The sequence below is a fragment of the Polyergus mexicanus genome, unplaced genomic scaffold, assembly GCF_030449975.1.
Source record: "Polyergus mexicanus isolate NDT 795.1 unplaced genomic scaffold, iyPolMexi1.0 SCAF_23, whole genome shotgun sequence".
Taxonomy (NCBI): domain Eukaryota; kingdom Metazoa; phylum Arthropoda; class Insecta; order Hymenoptera; family Formicidae; genus Polyergus; species Polyergus mexicanus.
In genome coordinates this window covers 2,374,884-2,396,760 of record NW_027223343.1, presented here as the reverse complement: position 1 = coordinate 2,396,760, position 21,877 = coordinate 2,374,884, and the positions used below count along the sequence as shown (strand labels likewise).

Here is a 21,877-nt window from a genome sequence, read left to right as displayed (position 1 = left end):
TTAACAATTACGATTTAAAATTATACGTACAATTTCATTAAAGCCGAGCGAAAGTAATTCTTCAAATACAATATTGAAATATACATCTAAAAAGGTTAAATCTCTTATTTGCGTTTGTACATTGCGTTCAATTTCTTGAAAACTAGCACTATGAGTTTTATAATTTCACGATTTATGTAAGCCGATGGAAGTTTTAATTCTATCTCGTTCATTAAGTAATTAGCGCAGGTGTTGACGGCGTCGGTGATGGAAACTAGCTGTGACAATCGAGCATTCACACATCTTGTAATATTTTCCATGCCGAGAAAAGTTGCTTTCTGCATCACAATAGCGACACTGTGTGTTTTTCGTTTCTTCAAGGGCGGCTGCGCTTGCTCCTCCGTCTCTCCATTACTCGCGGATTGTTCCACATTTTCCTTGTAAGCCACTATCACAGCCCTTGTCCCGTAAGCGGTGGTGAAGCCGATGGAAATATTATTGATGATAATCGGACTTGGTTTGGTTTTTTGATTCTCACTCAAGTACAGGCCCATCTGTTCCATGTTGAGTTGAAATTGCTGCCAGGTGTCGGTATCGAGACAAATTCCATCCGCATAATTGCCCATTAATTTAACAATTGGTGCGAAATAACCTTCGTTTGTTGCTTGCAATCCCACATGTAGCTTCTTGGTACACGATGAATTAAGACCATACGTTGTCGATAGTAATAAATAACGCTGTTCGTTTCTTCTATCAATGTCGATCTTGTTGTCCGATTTACTAATATCGCAAACGTGTGTAGATTTAACAAAATCAGTTAGATTCTTCTGATCACTGGAAACTTCTTTCGTGGCAGCCATTGTTATCACTTTCGAGTAAAACTGGGTGAATACTAGTCACAACAACGACAAATTCTTGTATCGAAGCCGAAAGAAAGATTTTCGTACGAGCAAACTCAAATGAATAAGAATTCGCATCTTCTCGTGCTGCTTATATATCGAAATATAAAGAAAGTGGGGGGAAAAGTTTGCGCAGACAGTCAAATAACAGGAAAAATCATGATTTTTCACGTCCAAACTTGTTCATCACGCTAAAAATTACGTGAAAACACCTAGAAGCATTTAGAAACTAGAAATTAGATTCGTTACAAGGAAAAAATTTTTCTCTAAACTTTTTCTCTAAATACAATTACAATATGTTACAAAGCGTAAATAAAAGCTTAGCAGACGTATAATAAATTTTTGTAGCTTATATTGTAAAGAGAAAAATGTTATAAAGGACGAATTTCTAATTGGCATAATCCTAACCCTTCTACGAAAATTTTAAAAGATTTTCACAACAAAGTCTTTACTTTGACACCTCTATAATAAAAACACCTAAGCAATAAAACTAAGTAAATAATGTAATAACGTAATAAAAAATAAAATATTTTTTTGTCTACTTTTTTCTTAAAAGAAATAAAAAAACCGGGGATTTTTTTTTGTCGGCGTTCTTTTGTTTTCTTTAAACTAATCTAACTACCTAGAAAGGAAAAATTTTAAATCTTTCAACGACGTTCCTTTTTGGAAAAAAGTGGGGATATGCATTTAAATAAATTCTCCGCGTCGAAGTAAAAAAGGTAATTTCGATTTCGACATCATCCGAAGTAACGCGAGTCGTTCCGCAGAAAATAGCGATATCGTGTATTTCGCGAGTAAGTGACAAAAATGGCTGGACTTAAAGAGGTATTAGGAAAGAGCATAATTATAGGCTCAAAATTTGTCGCCTACATTAAATAGTGAACGCTATTTATCAGTGTTATCGGACGAATCATCGGAAATAAATTACTCAGTTTTTCGGGCATTTGCGTGTGCTAGTTCGAATACTATACTCGCTGTGCTATATAGGCTAGGTTATTTCGGCAATTATGCCGAGTTGTTACATATCGCGGGTGAGATAATAGAAATGCGCGAGGCATTTGACCACGAGGAGGAGGATGCAGACGGTCTTATAGCCTTCCTGCTATCAAACCATCGAGGAAACCGCTTAAACGGTAAGCAAAATGTTTATATTTATATTGTAGAAATGTAATGTAATCGAATACGCTAGACAGTGTTTAATCAAAATTTTCAAAATCATAATTTGTAGATCGAAACACGACTGCGACTGATGAGCGAGAGACTCCCTCTCAGCTTCGAAAACGTCCGGCTAAAGAAAAGCTCGAAACAGGGCCTTCGAGTAAGTTTCGCATAAAAATAAAATAAAAATATTAATCTATACAAATTCTATATTCAATATTGATAAAATATTAAATTTTAGGAAGAGCACGTTCCGATGAAAACGACAGCGAAGCTGATATCATGGCATCACCAGGCGAGATACAAAATTTTGAAAAAAATAAAAATAACGTAGATGTAATTTTTATTTTATTTATAATTAAATTTTTCTTATGTTTCGACAGTGCAGAGAGGCGGTGGTGGCCAAAATGAAGAAGTGACTCCTGAAGAACGAGTAACGCAACTCTGTAATAACGAGGAAGTAACTGATGAGGATGAGAATGAAGAGGAAGTCGTCGGCGAAGAACGCTGTAATCCCTCGTCGGAGAGAGAAGATGGTGAAGAGGAGCCGGGGGTGGAAGAGGAGCAACAACGTTATGGGGTCGGCAATATTAATTTTAATTACGTAGATTTATTGACGGAAAATATGCGGCAATTTAGGAGGTTCGGCATAATCGGGAGAGAAGTGAGTTTCGCGATACGACCGATACGCGAAGGTTCGAATATTTATCACGCATTAGAAAATGCGTTTCGTGAAATTCACGCGTATGCGTTAAATTTATGCGAACCGGGAGATTATGTAGGAATGACTTTCCATTCGGCGAATTTATCTCAGGGCCCTGCTGGATTATCCTTTCGTCCGGCTAGAGACATGTCGTATGAGGATATCTGGAAACTCGTGAGTTCAGTAGCGCAGAGTGCTTGGGGGCTCGATATCGCGGAACACTTTAACATTTGTGTTTTTAATGTCACGGTTCCTTCGGATCGCGGACATGTTAAATTAACAAACGAAGACGTTGTGAAGCGCTCAATAGTAACAATAAATAATTCCGACAATTTATGTTTTCCGCGCGCTCTCGTAGTAGCGCGAATTTACTGCGAACGCGGTAACTTACGTACGGATGAGTTACATGAAAAATGGATTAATATAAGACACATGCATTCCCCGCTTCAACGTGAGTTCGCATTACAATTAACTAGGAACGCTGGTGTTACGATAACTGGAGAGGGATGTGGAATTCCGGAAATCGAGCGCTTTCAACGATATCTCGCAGTTGATAATATCGCAATTGTAGTTTATAATTTCAGTACTTTCGGGCGCGGTAAGAAACCGATGTACGACGGAATCGCACTACTTGCTTCTCTCGACCGTGAACCCTCGTTACGCTTAAATATAATGTATTATGAGCGTTTACGTCTTTATAACCCTATTGTAAATTTAAATGCCGCCGCGGGTTGTAGGAATTATTGCGAGCCGTGTAATATAGGTTATCGGAACGATAAAACGGGCCATCGCTGTCCAAATAAATGCCCGCGATGTTTCACTGTGCCGCCGTGTAAGCAGTCCGAAAGTATAAAATGCAACGCGTGTAATCGGGCATTTTTCGGTAAGAAGTGTTTCGAGCGCCATCGCAGCGTAAAATCGTACGACGGTAACTCATCTGAAAGTATCTGCAATGTCGTGCGATTTTGCGACGGATGCGGTCGCATCGTTAAATTTGGTGCGAGACACGATTGCGATGTTTCTTACTGCAAATTATACCGTTCACCAAAGCCTGAGAATCATTTGTGCTACATGCAACCTCTTCGACGTGATAATGGTTCCTCTACCGCACCGTCGTCTTCATCATCGGCAATGGCTCCAGCGATGGCAGTTATGCGAAGCACAGAAGAGAGCACAGAATTTGACGTAAAGTGGCAAACGATCGTGCATGTACGAGCAAAAAAGAGCGTGTAGCATTCGTATTTTACGATTTTGAAACGCGACAAGACGAGTCACTCGAAGGTACGTCGAACGTAAAGAAACACGTTCCCACTCTTTGCGTGGCGCAACAAATTTGCGAAGCGTGCGCAAAAGAAAATAATTTGTCCGCGAGGTGCCGATGATGCGGGGTGCGAGAGTTCATATTTCGTCATGATCCTGTGAAACAATTCGTCGATTTTGCAACGCGTACGACAAAATACTTCAAGCAGATCATTTGCATAGCACATAATGCGAAAGCGTTCGACGCGCAATTTATTTTAAAGTATATTGTTGAAAATCGTAATAACTTAGAACCTAAATTAATATTAAACGGTACAAAGATCGTGGTGTTAACGGTAGGACATACGAAATTCATCGACAGTGTTAATTATATGCCGATGCGCTCATCCGAGTTACCGAAGGCTTTCGGATTACAGGATACGTCGGATAAAGGCATTTTTCCGCATTTGTTTAACACTGTCGAAAATCAGGCATATGTCGGCCCCTTGCCTGACGCGCATTATTATTCTCCGGAGACAATGAAATCGGAAGAGCGCGAACGCTTTCTTGTATGGCATGTTGATATGCGACAAAAAAACACCGTGTTCGATTTCCAACGTGAGATCATTCGCTATTGTCGTACCGACGTTGATATTTTTCGACAAGCATGTATGGCGTTCAGAAAAATTTTTATTGATCGTGGAAATGTATGTCCGTTCGAGGAATGCACGACAATTGCTTCGACGTGCATGACTGTTTTTCGGAAAAACTTTTTGCAACAAAATACGATAGGCGTCATTCTAACTGGCGGATACAGAAAAGCAACCAATCATTCCCGTAAAGCTCTGCAGTGGTTGATATGGAAGGAACGCGAGCTCGGACATTCTATAAACCACGCAGGACGCTCGCGCGAATATCGTACAATCGACGGCATGCTCGTCGATGGATATTACGAAACGCCTGATACAGAGACGCCTCAACGTCATGTGCTACAATTTCACGGATGTTTTTGGCACGGATGCCCGTCTTGCTTTCCTATGAATCGCAATAGATCACTTTCTACATCGGATTGCAAGGATACGATTGACTCACGTTACGAGCGAACTCTCGCAATCTCGTGGAGACTTCGACAACGGAAATACTTTGTGATAGAAAAGTGGAAGTGCTCTTTCGATCGCGATATGCGAGATAGTCGCGAAATGCGTGAATATCTCGAGAACTATCCGATGGTAGAAACGCCTCCGCTCGATCCGCGCGATGCATTTTTCGGTGGACGCACGGGGAATATTGTGACGCGCTATGAGGTTACAGGTATGGAAAAAATACGATACGTGGACGTATGCTCTTTATACCCATATGTTTTGAAAACAGGTGCTTTCCCGATCGGTCATCCTGATATTTATGTCGGCGAGGAATGTTCCGCATTAATCGGGAGGGGACCAAATTATAATTTTAATACGATCGAAGGTCTCATACGGTGCAAAGTACTTCCACCGCGTGATTTATTTCATCCTGTACTCCCATATCGCGCGCAGGGAAAATTGCTTTTTGCATTATGTCGCAGTTGCTGTGAAACATTGTCACAATCGGCCTGTACGCACAACAATGCTAAGGAACGCGAATTCGAGGATACGTGGGTGTCTTGCGAATTACGCAAGGCCGTCGAAAAGGGCTATCACGTGATGGCTGTAAGTGAGATTTGGCAATATAAAGTTAGTCAATTCGATCATACGACCCGTCAAGGTGGATTGTTCGCCGAGTATATAAATACATTTTTGCAACTTAAACAAGAAGCCAGCGGGTGGCCGAGCGAATGCGGGGAAAACGACGACGATGCTAAAAAAAGATATCTGCGGGAGTATGAGAAAACCAAAGATATCGTTCTTGATAAACGTAACGTCGCGCGGAATCCCGGTTTACGTTCTGTCGCGAAACTGTGCTTAAATTCTTTTTGGGGAAAATTTGGTCAGCGCTCCAATTTACCTAATACCGAGGTCGTGAGAACGCCGCAACGTTTTATAGCTTTGCAGACAAGTGCCGAGCATGAAATAACCGACATATTACCTGTAAACGATGAGGTAATATATGTTTCATGGCGATTGCGACAACAAGCTCGTTTAACGTTATATTCTTATTTAGAGCGATTAGATCGTCGCGTTTTGTATTATGATACGGATTCATGTATTTACGTGAGCAGCGGTGACCCGAACGAGTATAAACTGCGTACGGGAAATTTTCTAGGCGATATGACCGATGAACTCGAGAGCTATGGGAGCGGCAGCTATATCGAGGCGTCCGTGTCCGGTGGTCCGAAATTTTATGCATATGTTGTACACGCACCAGACGGTCGAACGCACGAGTCATGTAAAGTTAAAGGCATAACCCTAAATTACGAAAATTCGCGGTTAGTCAATTTTAATAGTATTAGGAATTTATTGCTAAATAAAGAGAGAGTACGAGAAAATGAAGAGAACGAAAAAGAATTAACTGGAACTTCGATAAATCTACGTTTTAGAGCAATTCGTCGCATCGCGTTTCATGAGATCGTAACACGGGACGAAACTAAAGTATGTGAGCCAGTATTACTAAAACGTAGGTTTATTGATAGTCACTGTTCGTTACCACACGGATATATAATAGAACGTTAATTTTTCTTGGCTCTCGTTTTTATCGATGTATATAGCAGCGAATTTGCATATTTTCCGTCACATAAGAAATTTTGTACATTGCGAAATTATTATTTACATTTAAACATAAGTATAATATTAAATAAAAATTTTTTATTTTAAATCGTTTATATAAAAACATTTACTATTTTCCTATCCTTTCTCTCCTCGTCTAAGTGACGTCATAAAGCTCTAAAACCATCGTAATCGCTACCTGTACAGACTTGCTTTTTACGACCCCTTCTATTCTCGTGACGTCACCATTCTCGGTGGCCGCCATCTTGCCAATTCTTACACACGTGTTATTTTGCCGCGTTTTTCCCTCTTACTCAGAAACATGCTCCCCATCCAATCAAACTGCTGGCAACTATAGGGAAGCCAATCAGAGCGTAGGCTCCATATGCCGGAGGACTACTCTCTACAAATACTACATCTAATCCTTATTCTAATAAGATTTCAGCTAGCCCAGCATACTAGGACCCTGTCTGGAAAATTGGAGGACCCAGGTTCGAGCCCAAGCATGTTCACGCAACCGGAAAAAATAAAAAAATATAAAAATTTAAAAGGAAAAAATTTTATGGTAAAAATTTTTTTAAAAATTAAAAAAATTTAAAGAGAAAATTGTCTCGTCCACGAGTCCCCTCCACTCTTTTTTTCCATAGACACCTTTAGGGGAGGATGGTCCCAGACAGTCACAGCAGGGGGTCGGCGCCAGTGGCCGAGGAGTGGGGGTTTGTTTTGACGCCCCATAGTGTCCACTATCTACTTACGGTTCATAGGCAGTGTTGTGAGACGGGGCGGGTTTTCTCGCGCATGCGCGGCCATAATAACCATTAGCAACGACGTATCTATCTGCAGTAATGACAAGGTTATTAAATATTTTTTATTGTAACAGATATAAAAAATCAAAAAAGAAACCGATTAGCTAATGATACAGTCTCTTCAGTTTGTATAGTTTGGTCTAGTTTTTAAGCTCAAAATATTAATTGTACTTATTTTGAAATTGATTCAAGACATCTAGAACTGCATAATGGATTAAATTTATATGGAGAAAAATGCAAATCTGATAGTCTTTAATATATTTTTGCTTATTTATTTTGCTTCTTTTCTTTATTCTTGCATAATAATTTTTAAATACAAAATTTCAGATATGTAAAGCCAATATTTTTTAATGCATGCAATATATATATATATATATATATATATATATATATTTAAGGAAAAATGTGTAATATGTCTGTGTGTATATATGGTATATATACAGATATACAGATATATTACACATTTTTTCTTAAATTACAAAAACTTTTGCAAAATTATGTACGGGTGGTCAACGGCACATCTTTTTATCCATATATACCAGGTATATAAATATGAAACCGGAATTTTTGTATAGAAAATACACGTTTATTGTATGAAAATGATAAAAAATATTTTATTCGAAGTATTGCTAGCTATACATTTTTCCCTTTTCTCTGACAATTTGTGAATGCCACGCCAAAAAAACTGTTGCTCCTTTGAGGCAAACCAGTCATCGAGCCATTTTCGTACATTTTCGTAAGAAGTGAAGTGCTGCTCAGCAAGTGCGTGTCCCATTGATGCAAATAAGTAGTAATCGGATGGAGCCTAGTCTGGTGAGTAAGCCGCATGCGAAAGTATTTCCCAACTAAATGCCTCAATCGTTTCCTTGACCGGTTTTGCTGTGTGTGATGGTGCATTATCATGAAGCAAAATCACTTTGTGTTGCCTTTTTTGATATTCTGGTCGTTTTTCACGCAAAGCCTGATTCAAATCGAGTTGTTGTTGCGTTTGAGCGTCATCCTCATCCAACAATGTTTGCAATTCGCTGTCTTCAAACTTTTTCGATGGTCTTCCACATTCTTCGTTTCTCACGTCAAAATCGCCACTTTTGAATGTTTTAAACCACTCAAAGCACTGTGATTTACCAAGAGCATGCTCATCGTAAGCTTCGACAAGCATTCGATGCGATTCTGCAGCAGTTTTCTTCAAATGATAACAGAAAATCAATGCTATCCGCAAATCATAGTTTCCAGGCACAAAATTCGACATGTTCAACGCTATTAAAAACTATGCTGTTGTGCATTATGAAACTTGTATTGTTGTGAGTTGAAAATCTTTATCAGATGTCAAAACAAGAAAATGGCACCAATGACGCGGTTTGACGGTAACTATTGTACATTGACAGCTAGGGCCAGCTATGGGCAAATTCCGGTTTCATATTTATATACCTGGTATACTTTATTGATGCTACGTTCGCCGCGCATGCGCGAGAAAACCCGGCCGTCTCACAACACTGATCATAGAAACAATATTGAAACACAAAGGGGAATATACAAAACCTTATACAATCTCTTCCTCACTCTCCACTGAATTCAAACATTACATTTAGAAATGAAGATATTTACTACAGAATTAATGACCTTAAACGATAAAATTGCTAAATATGTAGAAAAAGATAAGCACCTTTATCGCAAAATGTTAGGTGTAGTTGAAGATACTAGAAATCCATCAAAAGATACAAAAGCAAATGATAAAAATAAGTAATTAAGTAAAAATAGATGCTTTTCTTTTTCTGCGTCTTTAGCAATTTTATCTTTTAAAGTTATTAATTCTGGAGTAAATACCTTCATTTCTGGATGTAATTTTTGGATTCAGCGGTGAGAGAGGAACAGAGAGAAATTGCATAAGCTTTTACATATTCCCCTTTGTGTCTCAATATTGTTCCTTCGATATGCACAATATATGTATATACATACAATATTTGAATTTTCTATATGTAAAATATAAATCAAGAATACCCACTCCTCGGCCATTGGCGCCGACCCCCTGCTGTGCGGATCTGGGATCTTTCCCCCCAAAGGTGTCTGTAGAAAAAAAAGAGTGGAGGGGACTCGTGGACGTCTACGAGACAATTTTCCTTTTAAATTATTTAAATAAAAAAGATTATTGTTTTTAAATTTTTTGCTTTTAAATTTTTTTATTTTTTATTCTTTATTTTTTTTTCCGGGGCGAGTGGAAATTCTCGGGGTTCGAACCTGGGTCCTCGACATTTCCAGACAGGGTCCTAGTATGCTGGGCTAGCTGAAATCTTATTAGAATAAGGATTAGATGTAGTATTTATAGAGAGTAGCCCTCCGGCATAGGGGATCCTGCACTCTGATTGGTTTCCCTATAGTGGCCGGCAGTTTGATTGGATGAGGAGCATTGTTTCTGAGTGAGAGAGAAAAACGCGGCACAATAACACGCGTGTAAGAATCGGCAAGATGGCGGCCGCCGAGGATGGAGATGTCTCTCGGCATATGGCACCCACCCTCACATCTCCCTTACGGAAAACCGAAGAACATCGTGCGGTATATGTCATCTTGCCCTCAACCCTCCTGTTGAAAAGAGAGAATCGGATAAGGTACTGCTAGTATAAAGTAACTGATATGACGGGGATGAGTACGTGCATACATGTACGAATAGGGTGGACTGTGAGGCCGAGGCGCGCTACGCAGATAGCTAGTAACGTCATCGTTGGTGCCAATAGAAGGGATCATAAAAAGTAAGCCTATGCAGGTAGCGCTTATAGTGGTTTGGAGCTTTATGACGTCACTTAGACGGGGGAAGAAAGGATAGGAAAAAAGTAAATGTTTTTATACAAGCGATATAAAATAAAAAATTTTTATTAAATATTACACATATTTAAATGTAAATAATAATTTCGCAATATACAAAACTTCTTATGTGACGGAAAATATGCAAATTCGTTGCTATATACATCGATAAAAACGAGAGTTAAGAAAAACTAGCTTTCATAGGAAGAATCGGCTTCCAGGTCAGAGAGTTCTTCCGTGAAATCCCGGATAGCCTCTTCAAATGTCTCGTCTTCATCATCCGAATCTATAAACAAAAGATAAAATTATATATAGCAATATATATATGTATGTCTGTATGTATAAAATTTTCGCGTTTCGCCAAAAAAGTAATATTTACCCGATAACGTAATGACTTCGATGGGGTGTCTTCGCGAAGGTCCTGCTACAGGCTCTTCTGCAGGACGTTTTCTTCGCATTGATTTGGCTCCTATATTCTAAATGGCGAGCATATCTATTTTTAACAAAAATAAAAATTTTATTAAAATAAAAATTAAAAATTTACTACATTTTTGTAATTGTTATTATTAAGTGAAATATATTTACCTAACGTACGTTGTCGATGGTAATGCATTAGAAGATGGGCTTGATAGCTGCCGATATCTTCATCCTCCTTTTTTTCCATAGCTAGTCGGTATGTTATAATTTCACCTGCTATATTTAATAGACGGACATCACCGCCAAAATGTCCCAAGCAAAATACTATCGCCAATGCATCACTCGAACAAGCTGGTGGCGGCCTTTTTAAATAAGCGATAATTGTTTTCGTTGTCTTTCTCCGATATGCGGTCGAGATATTTTTTGGTATCAAATCGCGGTAGAGCAACAACACACAATAATGCGATTTTTCTTAAAATATCGGCGACACACATTTTCGCACATTCGGACTTCGCGTAACTTACTGCACAAAAAATTTCAAGAGACGAAAAACTAATGTTGAATTTTTCATGGGAAATAAGAATTTATACATAATCTCCCCACAAAGGACAATAAAGTGGTGAAAACAGTTTCCTTATTTTAGCACTGCCTATTTTTAGTTATTTTCGTTTATGGCTATTTCCTTAGTTTCTATAGGGCTTCGCATTTGCCGTGCCGAAAGAAATTACGTTACCTCAACCAATGAAAAGTTCAAACGTTTGAAGCATTATACTGTAAAAGGAAAGAGGGCGGATGAAAAAAATTTAACAATGTAAGTAAAAATTCCCATATTTATTGATATTAATTTTTCATAAATCAATATTCTTATTACTTATAATTAAAATATTACATAGAAGTACATCGTTTATTTTCTATATCGTATTACAATTCAAATTATAGGATTAAACACGACAACGTATAGCGTATAATGTTTCACTTGTTTCTTTTTTTGCGAAGAAAAATTTTACGAAATAAGTGTATGATTAAACGATCGTTATGTTCGCAATCTTCGATAAAAAGACTAAGAAACCGATGAAGATCATAACCGTTGCACATATAATATAAAAATACGTAACTATATTGTCCGCATGTTTGAGAAAAAATTCCTTGTAATTGTTGAATATTCTACCGATGGATAATGGAGTTTCGACGAAGTCGGAGGAGAAATCCGGGGAGCAAGGGTGGTATTCTGTCGAAGTAGGTGGCTGTACCATGCTCGTCGAGGAAGAAGGCGACCCAGTGTTCTCCAGGTCGATTGTGGTCATCCGTATTAGCGACGATGGCTGTCGACCTCGTCCACACCCTCGGAACTCTGTCGGCTGGATAAACTCCCACATGTTCGGCATTGATGTGACGTAATGCTTGTAGAATTTCGCGAGAGTTCATTATTTTGACAAGAAGGCGAACGAATAAGCGGTATTATAAATTCAATAACTTCGGTATTTACCTCTTTCGGTATTGTGTTTTTGGTCGTGTTGGTCTGTAACGTTGAGTTTTTAATGTCAGCTTGTACGGAATTAGTAGTTGCTTTAAACTCGTCACTATCTATCAACGCCGATAATTTAGATTTTTCAAATTTTTTTTCTTCTTCTTTTTCTATTGATTGCTCAAATTTTTTCAAATTTTTTTTCTTTATTTTATTTCTATCGCGGGAAATCTCATCCGCTCTACTGATTTCCTCGTTTTCGTAGTCCTCGTCGTTGTCGTTGTCGCCGTCGTTGTCGTTGGCGATATTATTTTGCTCGATCAACCAATATTTTAATTTATATCTGTTGCGTAATGCGCAATGAAATATACCGAATTTTCGAAATCCGTGATAAGCACAATATCGTCCACGCGCTTCCCCCTCCAACAGATTTTTGAATGCGGGGGAAATACCTTTCAAATTAGATACATTTCTGGAGAGTAGATTTTCCAAGTAGTTTGCTTTTTCGATACCTCTGAAGTAAATGTAACGTGCTTATCTTGTTATTTCACGTAGTTGCGTTGTAAAATATTTCGGATTAGCTTCATCGTCGATCCATTCGATACCATGATAATTTCGGGTGAGCCAATTGTTTCTATGCCTTTCTTTCCTGGTAAATCGCCAAATGAATGCGGAGGCATTATAATCCAATGTCCGACGAATGGAGCGTCAAGCGCGATAACAGCAACTTCCTTAGGGATAAATGTCTCATTGGCATCGCGGAAACCCTGTATGTCGATGACGATATCCATTTTGTGAAGACTGGAGCGCTCACGATAGCGAGGTTTAAACTGCTCGCGAAGCGTCGACGTTCGTGTCTCGAATGAAACTGAATCCTTTTTTTGTTACATTACACAATTTTTGATATTTTATGCTGTTGGCATTTTGATCGAATGTGGAGGGGAGAAAAAGGAGGGAAATTTTCCGAGTATTACGTTGAAACGGTCAAATACTTGAGCGCGATAAACATCTAACCGGCAAAATCGACGATGACTTGACGAGACGAATCGATTTCAATTACATTATCGAATTCGGCGTAAATAATACAATTAACGGTCTCAGTGAGAGCCTTCTCGAAGCGCACTTCTAATCGTAAACTGCCATGCCTCACGAGATTCCAATGTCCTGCGTAATTAGCAGACAGATCGGGTGTGAGATAAAAAGCGAATAAGGTATATCCCTTGGAATAATCGTCTCTACTTATAGAATTTTCTTTGTTCAAAAAATGGATGCCCGTTCCCGCGAAGAGAGTTTGATAAGATTCGACGTAAAGCTGTTCCTCCGGCGAGAAACCCGGTTGTAACGGTCTACTAGGAATTTGCATACCGTCGACGTATAGCGAGAAGACATTTATTCCATAATTTTTGAAATTAAACGGATTTAATTTTCTATCCCCATTAAACGCTTTATTATTAACAAATCCGACTATTATCCTTTTCGGAAGTTCATCGAGTATTACATTATCTAACGATTCACCCACAACACCACTATGAATCGTAAATGTTTTAACTTCGACTCTCGTGAGCGGATATTTGGCCGTAACTTTACTCAACATTCTAGCGTGCGCTAGTAACAATCCTGCGCTTAGTTTCGCCCTTCTTACGAGTAAACTCGCATCCTATATAAATTTTCGATGATGAACCGTTACTGTCCATAAGACAGAACGAATCTTTCGAACAAACGAGTCTCAAGCGTACTTCTACGCCGTTAATTAAAAATTTGTCTTGATTGAAAACGTCGCAATGGAGATGTCTTATAATATCTAGCGCTCGCCCGCCGTGAATGTAACGAGCGCGTCTCACGAGAGCGGAATTTGGCGATTTTGATTCCACCGGTTCGTCCATTTGACCGGGTGTATCCGCGTCCCATAGACAGGAGGTTAGATGGGAAGTTTTTGCGGGAAGAATAATTTAATAACGTTTCGATGTACACTGGCACGCGTAAGCGTTGTTTGGAGGTGACACGAGCTTTTGGTTGAAATACACGTCGATCTGATTGAACATAGAATGAAGTAAATGATATACGGGGCCTATAGTGACAGCGGCGGATGCGCCCGCAGTATCTCCCGACATTTCTACGCGTACGCGAAGACTTAATATGGTGTGCGTGAGATCTAAATATTCTTCTCCGTGACCCGGAATGACGAATTCTATCGGAGAATCGTCCGAGAGCGAAGTTACGGGTTTGTAATGAATCCATTGCGAACCTTCGATACTAGTTTGCGTGGGCGGTAAAGAAAAGAAATCGAGTTCGCTCTTTAAACACTCACTCGAATGCGTGTGAAAAAAAGACATGCTTATTTACCATAATTTTTTTTTGTCGCTGCTGTAATTCTAGTTGGTAGATATGTTTAGAATATATACCGTTTAAGAAAATATGTCGGATACGGTGCGCTTTTTACCGGTTTTACGCCGTTTCGCGGATGTCTTAAGTCTTTTCACCGTTGTGTGATTTTTTTTTCTCTTATTGTTCGCTGTTTTTGTATTTGTTTTCTTTTTCCTCGCGTCTTGCACTTTGACGAATGTTTCTTACGAGCCTGACGGCATCTACGTAATGTCGCGGATTTAACGCTAAGTTAGCTCAAAAATTTATAGGATCCTTAGAGGTACGGCGGATTATATCCCCAGTTATAGTCGACCTTAAAGATACTCGTCTCCCTCGCTTATACACCGCACTCGCCGTCGCCCTCACACCAGACATTATCTCTCTCGCGGTCCCCACGCAGAACCGACCCCACTACCGAACCGACAACACTTAGTGAGGGAAACGGCCGGGTATATAAGCCCGGCCCTCCGAGACATCGAGACCAGATCCCGTCCTGCCATGCAGCTCCTGACATCGATCTAAACACTACCTACTACCTCTTGAGGGCTAAGGTTGTCCTTAGCTCTGCTGGATTGCACCGGCTCTCTCTACCTCCAGGACTGAGGTTGCCCTCAGCTCTGCCGGATTGTACCGGCTCCTATCTCTGCCTGGGACTAAGGTTGTACTTGGCTTCGTCGGGTTGCTCCGACTTCCGTTGCCAAGGCAAGGTCCGACATGACACTCAGCCCTGCTCGCAATACCTAGCCACTTAGCCTGATACTAGCTCATAAGTTGCATGTCGTAGACTTAAGTCGCTAGCCGTAGTAATAAGCCTGGGAGAAATAAGTCCGCTAGGTCTAACCGCGTCGTAGGAATAAGCTCGCTAGTAATAAGCCTGGTAAAAGTAAGTACGCTAGTTCTAACCGTGTCGTAGGAATAAACTCGCTAGTAATAAGCCTGGTAGAAGTAAGTCCGCTAGTTCTAACCGCGCCGTAGGAATAAGATAGCTAGTAATAAGACCTGTTAGTAATAAGTCCACTAGCTCTAGCCGCGTCGTAGCTCTAAGTCCGTCCGTTAAGCCTGCTAGTAATAAGTCCGTACGTTATAGCCGCGTTGCTAGTCCGCACCGCCAATCAAACCATAGTAAAGATTTAGCCGCGCCCGCTTTGCGCCGCCATACGCTTCTCGCTGCTTTCCGCTTCCCGCTGCACGCCGCCCGCACCTCGACACCAGCCCAACGCACGTCTACCAACATCATCTGGCCCTGCACTCTATTCTGTACATATCTATCTCTATCTCAATAAACGATCTTTTCTATCTACATTGTGTTATCGCAAGCTTGAGTCTCCCCTCCTCTCGAACCCGGACACCGACGAGCCGATCCGAGCGTCGAGCGAGGTGACCGCGTTACATGTTTATATAATTCCTTTTTAAAAAAAATTTCCTTTCTATTGAATAAATTAAAAAAAAATCGCATTCATATAAATACTGCATAATGTAGTATTTTATATTTAGCAGGAAAAATGTCATATTTTTTAAAATTTTACCTTAAAAGCAATGAGATCCCACAAAAAAACCTCACAAAGGTAAAAAAAATACGCCAAGTATATAAAAAAATCCCAACTTGTACGTAAAAAAAGTTTAATATTTACTCTTAAAAAATAACTTTAAAAAAAATTTTTTCTTGAAAAATAATTTTTATAAAAAATAAAAAATTAAAAAATGATTTTCCTCTAAAAAATAACTAAAAGATAAAAACTTTTAAAAAATCAAAACTAAATATGAAATACAAGTTAACTAGCCAAGTACATAGAAACAATTCAGTTTGTAATTTGAAATAATATTTATTTGATAAAATCAGTCTTGCATTTATAGAAATATTATAGATTTTCTCGAGAAAATTTAAATGCACTTTAGTTTTGATCTTTGATTTTTTAAAGGTTTTTATCTTTTAGAGTTATTTTTTACAGGAAAATCATTATCTAGTTTTTTATTTTTTACGAAAATTATTTTTCAAGGAAAAACTTTTTTCAAAGTTAAGGGTATTCGGAAAAGTCCCCACGGTAGTGTGTCGGTCGAATCAGGTACGATATATCACTTGTCGTCGTACGGACTCAGGGCGATTTTTGTTTCGCTGATTGTGTGCACTTCGTGCAATCTGGATCTTATGCAGAACTGCTGTCGAGTCATTTCAATTTCATCGCGCAGATACTGTGTAATTGTCGAACGTTATCGTTCTCGCTACGACGTTATTCTTGACGCCTTTAACCTTTTTTGTATTCATTTTACTATCTACTCGCAACGCGTACATTTTTGATCTAAGCCCGACAAATTCAGTCATGATCGCACTATTATTCTTGTCCTTCATCAAATCCGGCACTTTCTTGTTCTCGAGCGGTATACCGTACGCATCGTTAACCGGATAATCGCTCGTGTCGAATCTAGCGATATCACGTTTCATGTTCTTGTACACATCCTCGCACTCGATGTGATAAATCAAACTATCTGTATTGGTGTACATTATTTTACATTTCTCTCGATGTAACGGTACCATGTATTCGTGATGAAATTCATACAAATACGTTTTAGAAATGTCGAGGATGCACATGCCGATGTAGATCGGTTTATTGAATTTTACCTCGAATTTGCGCAATTCAACAGCGATCAAATTTTCCAAAAAGACGCTCCTGCTGTGAAAATTTGATTTCGCGATCATCGCTTCCGCGTCGTATCGTCCGCCCCACTTTGTTAATAATTTTACATCGACGTGATTGCGCACGTTTTTTATAGGTTTATCGAATACCGCGTTGTTCATTAACTTGTACAAATTTTTCTCGAAATCGTTTATCGCACGCGTTCTAAACCGGGTGTTGATTTCGATGTAATCGCGGAGCCATGCGGATTGAGCCAATTGCAATACGCGATGTATCTTTGCGATTCGAAGGCCGTGACGCGTGCATTGTTGCAGGTTGCGATAGTGTATGACATAACGCTTCTTATCGTATAAGGTTGCGAGGAGCTTGTCCTGCCGCTCGCCGGGCGGCTTATCGCGCGTCGGACAGAACGGTAGGTCAGCGTGCGCGTCATGAAGATGTTGCGGATACTCCAGATCGACCTCGAAAATATAACCTGTGGGTGAATCCGAAGCGATCGCGTTAACGTCAAAGTCAGAGATGTCGTCGACCTATCGAAATTTGGCATAGGATAACGGTTGAAACATCGCTCAACTGTACAAGTTGTTTACATCGAAATACATCATGTACGACGATGGTTTCGATAAATCGTAGAACGGCGTGTACTTGTTATTGGCTCGCGCGTATCTGCCGGAACATTGGCTCAGACCACCGTGTATTTCCCGTTCGATAAACATAACCATATCGATATCAATAAGTAATTCGAACGTAAGATTCGTATGTGTTAGCATGGCGTCCCATGTGTATCCGGGAAGAGTATAGTAATACAGGGGGTCGAGCCCATAACTCTCGATACATTTGTTGCGGAAATTTTCAAAAATATCCGCTAATAACAGGACATCCGTTTTTAAATACAGATCGCTGTATTCGCCCAAGGTTCGTAGGGAAAACCGCCTCCAAACGTTTTCGGCGTGCGCGTAATCGCTCTCGGATACAGTGTCACCGGTCAAGAAATTGTAAAATGATTCGCGCGATGGTAAACATGTATCGTCAATGTATTTGTATGGAAAGACACCTTTTCGCCTCAATAAATTGACTTCTTTAATCGATAAATTTTGAAATTTCGGTTTTAAAGTTTGGAGTTTATCATTATTTGGAAACGATGCCAATTTTTCGAGACAAGTACTGAGAAATTTGTACGAATCGATGAACCGTAGCTTTATATCCCTTCGCCAATCTGACTTTTCGACGGTATCTTTAACATGTTTCGTGAATGAAATATACTTTTCTTTCGTTATTGGTAGTACGTTGACCGAGTCTTCGAACGCGGTAGCTATTTCTTTGATGATAAAATGTGAATCGTAACCGGATAAATTGTGAAATACTAGGGGAATGCAAAAAGAATCTTTATAATTTAAATTGCAGTTTAAATGCGCGGGATCTCAGTACCGCCCGGTAAGATGGCAATGATCGCGTACGCGTGTATCGTCTTGCGCGAACGGTTTTTTGCAAATGTGACAGTGTGTCGCGCTGTGAAGTTTTTCCCGCTTATCTCGCGTTAAATTTACCATGGGGACATTCGTGGTTAAAATAGTCTTTACGCGTTGCGCTAAATTTTTTAATTTTTCTACAAACCACGAAACGCAATCGGTACTACGGCGAGAATGATACGCGGATAATGATTCGTCGTACGAACAATGTACATAATGAGTGGCCTTCACTTGGACACAGTACAATTGGACACGGTGCAAATGGACACGTTACAAATGGACACGAGATTGTGCACACGGTTCAATTGGACACAGTGCATTTGGACACAGTAATTTTGGATACAGTAGCTTTTGGACACATAAGAAAATACGCATCGTTTACTTGGACACCGCTCAATTGGACACTGTTCATTTGGACACCGTTCGTTTGGACACAGAAAGATGCGTACCGTTCATTTGGACACCGTTCGTTTGGACACCGTTATTTGCCCACCGTTCGTTTGGACACCGTTCATTTGCCCACCGTTCGTTTGGACACCGTTCATTTGCCCACTGTTCGTTTGGACACCGTTCATTTGCCCACCGTTCGTTTGGACACCGTTCATTTGTACACAGAAACATGCGCCAGTATAAAGTGTTATAAGAATACTGATTATACTTTCCCAAAATGATTTTTATTTCTCTCCATCTGTTACATATTCAAACAAACAGTGCGCATGTTTCTGTGTACAAATGAACGGTGTCCAAACGAACGGTGGGCAAATGAACGGTGTCCAAACGAATGGTGGGCAAATGAACGGTGTCCAAACGAACAGTGGGCAAATGAACGGTGTTAAACGAACGGTGGGCAAATGAACGGTGTCCAAACGAACGGTGGGCAAATGAACGGTGTCCAAACGAACGGTGGGCAAATAACGATGTCCAAACGAACGGTGTCCAAATGAACGGTGCGCGTCTTTCTGTGTCCAAACGAACGGTGTCCAAATGAACAGTGTCCAAGTGAGCGGTGTCCAAGTAAACAATGCGTATTTTCTTACGTGTCCAGAAGCTACTGTATCCAAAATTACTGTGTCCAAATGCACTGTGTCCAATTGAACCGTGTGCAAAATCTCGTGTCCATTTGTAACGTGTCCATTTGCACCGTGTCCAATTATACTGTGTCCAAGTGCACCACTCCCGTACATAATACCTATGCTAAATACTTGGTGATGTTGAAACGTGTACGTAGACGTCATCGGATCACCGTCGGTCTTCCTCAGCACGCACTCCAAGTCGGCGTATATGACGAATGGAAGCCGCTGCTTTCTGTGTAGTTGTTGAACGCGAGCTACTTGTCTTTATCATCCGGTAATCGGATGGCGCACTCGTTCATTTCTCGGCAGTCTACAGTCACTTGTCGTTCGATCCATAAACATCTGAAAAAAAATAGGAATAATAATTTTTCTTTCGTATATATTATATTTATTGTATTTTTATTAAATATATGTACCTATCGCAGATATATTTTTGGACATTACGTTTGTTCAGTCTGCTCGGCGTTTTCCATTTTCTTTCTTTTGTTTTACTGTGTACAAATCGGACATATGTTGCACGGCATTACCTGATATAATGCTTGTCTGCAATTGGAGCAGGATCGACCACTTATTACGTCGTACAGTTCAGTTACATGCTTCCGAACAGCATACATGTATCCATAGTCAGCGTCTGCTATAGCTATCATACACGAAGCACATACAGCATAATCACCACCCGTAGAATAATAAAAGTATATGGCACAAAATTTTGTACGTCTGTTCAACGCAATAATTTCTGAATGAAACACTGTCTTCTCAACAATTTCCGTGAGGTCCTCGCTTTGATCGCTGTTGTAATCACTGTCGTCTGATAATGCGTGATCTTCGTCAGACGACTTGTCTAATATTGCCTCGAAATTACTTATTTCCATTTTCGCAGATTGACAGAGTGACAAAATCTGGTCGCCGTTGAACACTTGGCACACAAAAATTATAAAGAATCCACTATACTTTTTAACCGAACTTTCAAATCGTGTACTACTATAATTTTGACACCTTTCGTTCTTCATTTATATATATTTCATCTATCGCTTTTAAACGGCTCTTCCTAGAAAAATTGCGTGAGAGTAAAGTTTCTCTAAGATTTAACGAATTGGACTTGCGCATAAGTGGGGATCTTTCAACTTTAATAAGTTAAAAATTATGCCAGTGTTCCTATTAGGAGGGGTGTTTCTCCTACTTTTCGTATTTTACTCGTAGTGATCGTCGATTGGTGAGGTTGGATATCGGTTCGAGGGTTCTTTCGCAAGTGATCATGTTAGAGAAAATTCTATTTTCTTATGAGTATTTCTATTGCTGTGGATGCAGTCGTGTTTATTGATCATTTCGTTCGAAAAAATTATTGTCATTATGCGCAGCTGTGTTTGTTGGGTATTTTGTTAGAAGAACTTTATTATCTAGTCGGTATCTTTTAATTTTCCACCAAAAAATTCCACTAAGGGAAATCTATTTATTTTTTTTTTTGTCATCTCGAGGAGACCGGCATCGTTTCATCACTGATCTTCCTGTATCTTTCACGGTTACCCATAGATATAATTACGGTCTGTTTATTGCACGATTCGTTTTTATCATCCATCGGCAGAACGTAACAATATTATTTATAAATGTTGCAACCCCGAAAAAACGGCTCTTCCTAGAAAAGAAGAGGACACCGCGCCGATTCGGTCGCACGTGCAATCTTGCGAGGCGCTATTTGTTCACAATATAATATAAATATAATATAATATAAATTCGATGATCCGAACATCGGCACCTGCCTTTGTAATACACCGCACCGATTCGGCCGCACGTGCAATCTTGCAAGACGCTATTTGTTTATAACAATATAAATATAATATAATAAATTCGAGGATCCGGACTTCGGCACCCGCCTTTGTAATACACTGCGCCGATTCGGCCGCACGTGCAATCTTGCGAGATGCTATTTGTTTATAATATAAAATAAATATAATATAATATAAATTCGAGGATCCGGACATCGGCATTCGCCTTTGTAATACACTGCGCCGATTCGGCCGCAGGTGCAATCTTGCGAGATGCTATATTTGTTTATAATATAATATAAATATAATATAATATAAATTCGAGGATACGGACATCGGCAGCCGCCATTGTAATACATTACACCGATTCGGCCGCACGTGCAATATTGCGAGATGCTATTTATTTATAATATAATATATGTTCGAATTCGA

At 39.6% G+C, this 21,877-nt stretch overlaps 4 protein-coding genes across 4 annotated transcripts; 1 reads left to right on the top strand and 3 right to left on the bottom strand.

Annotated features, from left to right (window-relative positions):
• The first annotated feature begins 1,685 nt into the window (after positions 1–1,685).
• On the top strand, positions 1,686–7,081 carry LOC138942776 (uncharacterized). The gene is given in 8 exon segments (XM_070313247.1): positions 1,686–1,756; positions 1,836–2,011; positions 2,107–2,196; positions 2,278–2,331; positions 2,420–2,678; positions 3,956–6,382; positions 6,494–6,570; positions 6,978–7,081. Coding segments are annotated over 8 exon segments (3,258 nt in total).
• A 6,071-nt stretch (positions 7,082–13,152) lies between these two features.
• Positions 13,153–13,737, bottom strand: LOC138942775 (uncharacterized protein F54H12.2-like). The gene has a single exon (XM_070313246.1). It carries the CDS (start codon positions 13,735–13,737, stop codon positions 13,153–13,155), a length of 585 nt encoding a protein of 194 aa, XP_070169347.1.
• Positions 13,738–14,092: 355 nt separating this feature from the next.
• Positions 14,093–14,476, bottom strand: LOC138942774 (uncharacterized). The gene has a single exon (XM_070313245.1). The coding sequence runs from the start codon at positions 14,474–14,476 to the stop codon at positions 14,093–14,095; it is 384 nt and encodes a 127-aa protein (XP_070169346.1).
• Positions 14,477–15,065: 589 nt separating this feature from the next.
• LOC138942773 (uncharacterized) lies at positions 15,066–20,554 on the bottom strand. The gene is made up of 5 exons (XM_070313243.1): positions 20,210–20,554; positions 20,003–20,024; positions 17,731–18,503; positions 16,699–17,670; positions 15,066–15,266 (listed from the first exon to the last, which is right to left on the bottom strand). The coding sequence occupies exons 1-5, from the start codon at positions 20,552–20,554 to the stop codon at positions 15,066–15,068; spliced, it is 2,313 nt and encodes a 770-aa protein (XP_070169344.1).
• Between the last annotated feature and the right edge of the window lie 1,323 nt (positions 20,555–21,877).

Bases quoted from the DNA above. Each gene is read 5' to 3' on its own strand.
- LOC138942775 (XM_070313246.1), bottom strand. From the start codon at position 13,737: ATGTTGAGTAAAGTTACGGCCAAATATCCGCTCACGAGAGTCGAAGTT.
- LOC138942774 (XM_070313245.1), bottom strand. From the start codon at position 14,476: ATGTCTTTTTTTCACACGCATTCGAGTGAGTGTTTAAAGAGCGAACTC.
- LOC138942773 (XM_070313243.1), bottom strand. From the start codon at position 20,554: ATGGAAATAAGTAATTTCGAGGCAATATTAGACAAGTCGTCTGACGAA. The intron at 18,504-20,002 runs GTGACTGTAGAC...GCATTCCCCTAG, and splicing joins GTTTATGGATCGAACGACAA to TATTTCACAATTTATCCGGT. The intron at 15,267-16,698 runs GTATCTGCGCGA...CTTATGAGCTAG, and splicing joins TAACGTTCGACAATTACACA to TATCAGGCTAAGTGGCTAGG.